Source organism: Pempheris klunzingeri, chromosome 6 (genome assembly GCF_042242105.1).
Source record: "Pempheris klunzingeri isolate RE-2024b chromosome 6, fPemKlu1.hap1, whole genome shotgun sequence".
NCBI lineage: Eukaryota > Metazoa > Chordata > Actinopteri > Acropomatiformes > Pempheridae > Pempheris > Pempheris klunzingeri.
This window is the reverse complement of record NC_092017.1, coordinates 14,608,602-14,614,807: the sequence shown is the minus strand read 5'-3', so window position 1 is coordinate 14,614,807 and position 6,206 is coordinate 14,608,602. Positions and strand designations below refer to the sequence as shown.

Below are 6,206 nucleotides of genomic sequence, written 5' to 3'. Positions count from 1 at the left end.
TAAGGCTGAATAGTAATTTATTTCATGTATAGTTTATATGCTGTAAATCCGGTGTTCAGATAATTAGTAATAAGTTATTACATGTCTTGTCAGTTAGATCATGTTTAGAAGGTCCAGCTGAAACTGAGCTACATGAAATCCACAGTGGTCCAGTTTCTTCATCTATAGCCACTGATAAAACAGGCTCTGATCTTCCTCTTCGTCAGTGGAATACCCAGTATTACAAAAAAAAAAAATACAGAAAAATAAGCAATTACGTTTCTTCTTGTCCTTCTCAATCTTGCCAACCATTTGTCTTTTTTAACTGTTTGAACAAGTGTACAAAAACCCACCAGAAAACAACAAATCACAGGTCAAAACACTTGGTCCTGACAGCCAGAGAAAACGATTAGCAGTCACCAATAGACTCGTACATATGCTGCATTCATTACAGACTTAACTTTTTTGCATTAAATTTGTTTGAAATGTATTTAATGTGTGTTTCAATTTCATTGTCACTAAATTCAGGCCAGTTCAGGACAAGATGAATGACTGCATGACGATATGCTGTATCTCCAGTGTCCAGAGCCCGGTAATGAAGTGGCCTCTTCAGATACAGGCTGTGGGTGGTCTAATGTGTCATTTTGAAAAGATATCCTAAGCATACTTCAGATAAACTGTGCATGGAGCCATGCTCAGTGGGGCACATTAATATCAGTTACATCCAAGGCCATTTGCCCTCTGAAATAATCTGTAAAGGGAACCCAAACCTTAACAAATGTACAGTTTGAGGGGCTCCTTATACCCTCCAATATTGTTTAATGGTTGATTTACATTCTCTCAAAATAACTTTTGTCTACCAAGCATAACACATTAGTCCTCTGGTTCTCTAAGATGTTTGTAAAATGAATTGACACATGTATCAACATCTGGAACAAGATGAGCGTACTATTGGTACAGACGGGTGTTATAAAACAAGGTTATGGGTGTTGGCCAGCGTCTACACAACTGCATACCAATACCAGTCAGGTTATCGATATTCACAATTGTAACGGCTGTATTTAATATTTTAGGTCAGATAAAGTAGACACGTCGGCTTTTATAAGTTCATAAAAACCGAAAACATTCTTTTAATTTTTTGAGGCAGGACAATGTGACAAATGGTCCAGTACATGCGAGAGGTTTAACGTAACAGTAACGTACAAATGTTCCGTCCAACAATCATTCTCATGGCAAAAAAAAAAAAAAAAAAAGTTAAAACCATAATGATAAATTAACATTGCTTTGTTCCATATACAAACAAAGAATAAAATTAGAAAAGCTTCATAAAAAAAGAATCCTTAGGACTATTTACAAGGTCTGTACAGGGATGAAGAGGAGTCTCCTTCTGCTGCAAGAAGGACAGAGAGAAATATTGTTAGGAGGTCGTAAACTCTAACATCCTCTTAAAAATCGTATCAACAGGGCTCCTTTACATTTTTATTTCTGAAAATGTATGTTTTGCTTCCAAAGTAAATGCTTTTTTTTTTTCAAAAGCAGAACATTTTTAACTGTAGAAAAGACACTGGCTGAGTCGTAAGATATACATTTGAAAACTAAAAAACCCTAAATGTAATTTCTGTCAACCAGAAATGATAAACATACTTCTTACCTATAAGCGATTGAGCAGATTGTTCTGAATGTCCTCATACACCTGATTGTAGATCTCCTCTTTGTGCTTCATACCATCCAGGTACTCTGCAAACACACACAGTTTACCAGTTAATCACGTTTGAAAATTGTCCTTAAAAATAGTACCAAGGAGGGAAAACTTGGAAAAAAAAGGTTACTACAGAGTTTCTCCAAACCTGCTCCTGGAGGCCCACTGCACTACCAGTTTAAAAAAAAAAAAAAAAAAAAAAAAAAAAAGTTTCCCTGCTCCAACAAACCCGAGTCAAATGAATGTGTTGTTATCAGACTTCTGTAGAGCCGGATGACAAGCAGGGAAACATCTTAAACATGCAGGACAGAGTGCCCTCAGGAGCAGGTTTGGGATACACTGGATTATTGTACTTGCAAAAGGAAGCATAAGCAACTAATAAGAAAATATTGATCTGGCAAATATGTTCTGATATAGCAAACTGAATAAAAGCAACATACCAATATGCAATTCGCTGGCCTCCATCGCTCTCCTGTGCTTCAAGTACATCGGCCAAACGTGGCCATCAAACAGGCCGGGAGGGTCGGGGACGGTGTACTGTCTTGTCCTAAATATAATGACAACACACTGAATTATGGTGGGAAAACAACTGAAGTCAATGATTTCGGAAAGTGTAAATGTGAGTATGTAGCTATCAAAATGTAAACTGTATAAAATCAGTCTTTTGTGCACTCTCACCTTCTCCTTCTCTTGCACTCCTCATAGGGAATTGTGATGTAATAGCATTTGTCGAAAGCATCCAGCAGGGGCCTGGAGGGGAAACGTACAAGGTGACGAACAAAACCGAGTAATGAAGATACACAATGTCTTCAACCGAACCTGTTACAGAGCATAGTTATAAAACAGCTCATGCGGCGTCTTATCTGTGTCCCTGCAGTACGCTAGACAGCCGGCTCCGGTACAGAGAGTATTGATCACCCAGCAGCCAGTGCTAAGGACAACTCACAGAGCCTCTTTCTGCTGAAACTCTTATCTCTACCTGCAGGACCCGCCTGGATCTGTCTGCAGCGCGCCGTGTACACATGCCAATAATAAACATGCAAAATTATCATGTGACACTACAGAAATAACACCGCCCATCCAATATTTGTTGTCACAAATCTTTCAGAATTTGTGAGAATGAGGCGGCCTGTTGTCCTTGAACGAAAACTCTGGGGTGTGCAATTTTGAGAACTTTTAGCTTCCACAGAGGATGCTGTACAAACTTTACTCAGACTACAAGTAGCAACTTCTCTTGAAAATAAAACTGGTTGATATGTGAATCAGCATTACAGACCCATACAGGTTAGTAATTCGGGACGGTACAACCAAGACAGAAACTTCCAGCAGTCCGAACACACTATACTGAAAATAAACTTACGGGTAGTTGTAGAGCAGGAAGCCCTCCACGATCAGAATGTGGATCTGCTCGTCGGGGTTGGCCACATCAGATGGAGAGGACAGAGGGACACCGTGGGAACGGGCGAACTTCACAGGGTTCTCCATCCAGCCTTTTACCGTGTTGGTCATGGCCTCCATATCCAAGGATGTGATCACTGTAGAGCAAGAAGTAGATCGAGTGAATTAGAATAGACAGAAGTAGAGAATATAAAAAATTGGAAATGTGTTTTATGTCTTTCTCCAAGTTACTGGAGGTTATTATCAGCTAAATGTTGTGTATGTTAAATGGCTATGTTGTATGTAATGTATGAAGGGTGGGGGTATGAGAGACTAAGGGGTAAACAACGAGTCATTGGCAGTCTTCAGTGAAGTCTTACCATCCCATTGTTTAAAGCCGTCCTCCCCGACTTCTATCTGATCGGGTTTCTGAAATAACAGTCACCAATAAAACATTGCTGCATCCTCATAGTTCTGAACACTTCCCACTCACATGCCAGAGTGACAAGGTCAAATACGTGCACACTCACAACAAAAAAGGAAAGGGCAAACAGGACAAAACATGCACAAAATAAAGCAAGCAATTAATAAAAAGTACAGTTTTCATGAAACTGGGAAAAACAGATACACTAAACATAATGTAAAGGTGCTCATGGAGATGAAGGACAGAATGGATGCATCTGAACATGTTAGAAATGTATTAGTGAAGTTCAGGGAGAGCCAATGTGAAGTTGATAGACTTGGAGCTTAGATGGCCATTAGAGTACATAGGGACTATTATTAAGAAATGCAGAGGCCACATGAGAGGAAGATCATGACTGAAGCAGTGAGAAGTGACAACCAGGTAAAGAAACTGTGCTGCACATCAAGGCCATTTTCAGAGTGTTTATGGGAGATTAGTCATGGCAGCACCCGCCACTTAACTTACATACATGCTCATGAAAGGGAAACGCAAGCGAACAATAAACACAAATCAATCTTATGATCTACCCACTAAAACTCACCTTGAAAAAGTCATCTTGGTGCACAACACAGCAGTTGGGCAACGTCTTTATCAGCTTATTTGTCAGGGTAGTTTTGCCACCATTAGTGACTCTGTAAACAAAATGCAAAAAATTAACATTAAATTAATTCAGCAACAATTAATGGATTAAAACTAAACTATTTTGATAAGGGAAAAAAGCTGACTTGCAAAATTTGCCTTAGAAGACATGTGGCACTCTTTGTTTACATTTTATAAGGTAATTTAGCACACATAACAAAAAGTCACATTTGTCTAAAACACTGTTTAAAACAATAATAGATTGAAAGTGTCACCGCTTTAGTTGACACATTGTGGTGTGTACAAAGCACACTGCTGTTTTCAGAAAACCAGATGAAATCGTTAGAATAAAAGTATGTCATTTCCTAATTTAAGTCATTGCAGACATGATGATTATAACAATGAACGGTGCTTGGTTTGGGACAATACCAATGTGACTAATGTGAACTCTCCCTCCAGTTTCTGACTCGAGTCTGGCGGTGAATTTTCAAATGTCCCGCTCGATTTATGACAACAAACCAGCCACACCGGACGTGGCTTTAAACCGGATCAGCAGCACTACATACCGCTTTCTGGCGGGCAGCTGATAAACGCATGGCCAGAAGGATATTAAAAATTACTGAGAAGTTAAAGCTCAGTCGCCATGACAGACATAAATAACCTCATCTGAAACACTGGGTTATCTTAAAGAAAAGAAAAACGAACAATAACACAAGGTAATTTCAGCCAGCAGCACAAGATAAACTGCCAAACTCCACTCAACTATCAGTCAATTTAACAAAAATAACATTACAACATTTTAGTCGCAGGTAAAATTAACTTCAGGCGCGAAATGTTTGCAAATAACAAGCGAACGTTAGTTGTTTGATAAATATAAAAACTTACCCGCCAATTCCTATGATGTATTTCATCTTTCCGTCACTTGTCGACAGTCCTGCTCACAGTCAGCTGAAGAAACGGTCGAGAGTACCTTTTCTAACCAAAGTCGAGGATTAAATCCAACAAATTAAGCGCTAAAAAGTAATAAATATAACTTTCGCTCTCAAAGCACCTCTTTCTACTGCTCCATTAGAGGGGCGCGAGAGCCGCTTCAGTTTATATCCAACTCTGTCCTACTACGTCACCACTACGTAGCCGAGGACCGTCCTCGTGCTTCGACGTGCTCTGTTCCAACCGTGCTACGTACCCCCGCGCACCAGCCAATCAGATCGCTCAGAGCTCCGTGCAGCAGCCAATCACAGGCCGAGAACCTCCAGATATTAACATATTTGATTCTTCAGCTGCTGCTGTCAGTCACAGCGGCTGGTGATGATGATGAGGAGGAGCAGCTCGTGCTCTTCCACTCAGCGTAAGTCCACCTGACGGTGACCTGACCCACTGTGGAAAACTACCTTTGATGGTGTGAGAGACACATCGACATTACAGCTGCATCTGGCTGCTACTTCCGCTGACACTAAAGTAAGGTAATGTAGTAGGTTTTAGGCTGGGGTACTGCTATTATAGGATATGCTAACTAAAAGAGAAAAAAAACAGGTGATTTCAGTCTCCTGTCTTCTGTCTCTGACTGAATTATGGCCAGTAAATAAATTTAAATGCAAATGTGTTTAGTTATAAGTAGGTCTTGCTTTCAAAATTATTCTACATGAAAATATATAGGCCCACATATAGTGAGCAAAATATTACTTTAAGTATCCAAAGTATAAACACTTGTTAGACAGTATTGCCTCTTTCTAAATGTTATACTATAATACATATCTTGTAGTTTAATGTAGGCTGTCATATATTCAGTTTCAACACTATGATATAAACTATTGTTGAAATTGGTAGCTGTGGAGATAATTATAGTTACTTTATACAGTAAACTGTTCTTGTAATTTATAACTATAAGCATATTTTATAAACAGATCATATATTTTGAGAGAGAATTTCAGTAACTGTAAGTGTAAAATAAATGTGGCGGAACAAAAAGTACAATATGTCCCTCTAAGATGTAAAAGTATAAAGTAACATAAAAATAATTCCTCAAAATTATATTTAGTAATATAAAGTAGTTAAGGAGAGTGGTGGCTACAGTTATTGTCATGAGATGTAATAAAATCTGCTCAACCA

The 6,206-nt window shown here is 38.9% G+C and overlaps 1 protein-coding gene across 2 annotated transcripts; it reads right to left on the bottom strand.

Annotated features, from left to right (window-relative positions):
• Positions 1-5,149, bottom strand: mibp (muscle-specific beta 1 integrin binding protein). 2 transcript variants are annotated; one of them, XM_070832020.1, is made up of 8 exons: positions 4,983-5,149; positions 4,060-4,150; positions 3,436-3,484; positions 3,039-3,213; positions 2,357-2,428; positions 2,119-2,225; positions 1,631-1,716; positions 1-1,369 (listed from the first exon to the last, which is right to left on the bottom strand). In XM_070832020.1, the coding sequence occupies exons 1-7, from the start codon at positions 5,006-5,008 to the stop codon at positions 1,631-1,633; spliced, it is 606 nt and encodes a 201-aa protein (XP_070688121.1). In that variant the 5' UTR covers positions 5,009-5,149; the 3' UTR covers positions 1-1,369. The 2 variants fall into 2 exon arrangements, with proteins under 2 accessions (XP_070688121.1, XP_070688122.1); XM_070832021.1 differs by lacking the exon at positions 3,436-3,484.
• Positions 5,150-6,206: the final 1,057 nt, after the last annotated feature.

Excerpts from the sequence above, each read along its gene's own strand:
- mibp (XM_070832020.1), bottom strand. The coding sequence starts at position 5,008 with ATGAAATACATCATAGGAATTGGCGG. Across the intron at positions 4,151-4,982 it reads TACATCATAGGAATTGGCGG|AGTCACTAATGGTGGCAAAA; the intron begins GTAAGTTTTTAT and ends TTTTGTTTACAG. Across the intron at positions 3,485-4,059 it reads ACCAAGATGACTTTTTCAAG|AAACCCGATCAGATAGAAGT; the intron begins GTGAGTTTTAGT and ends CTGTTATTTCAG.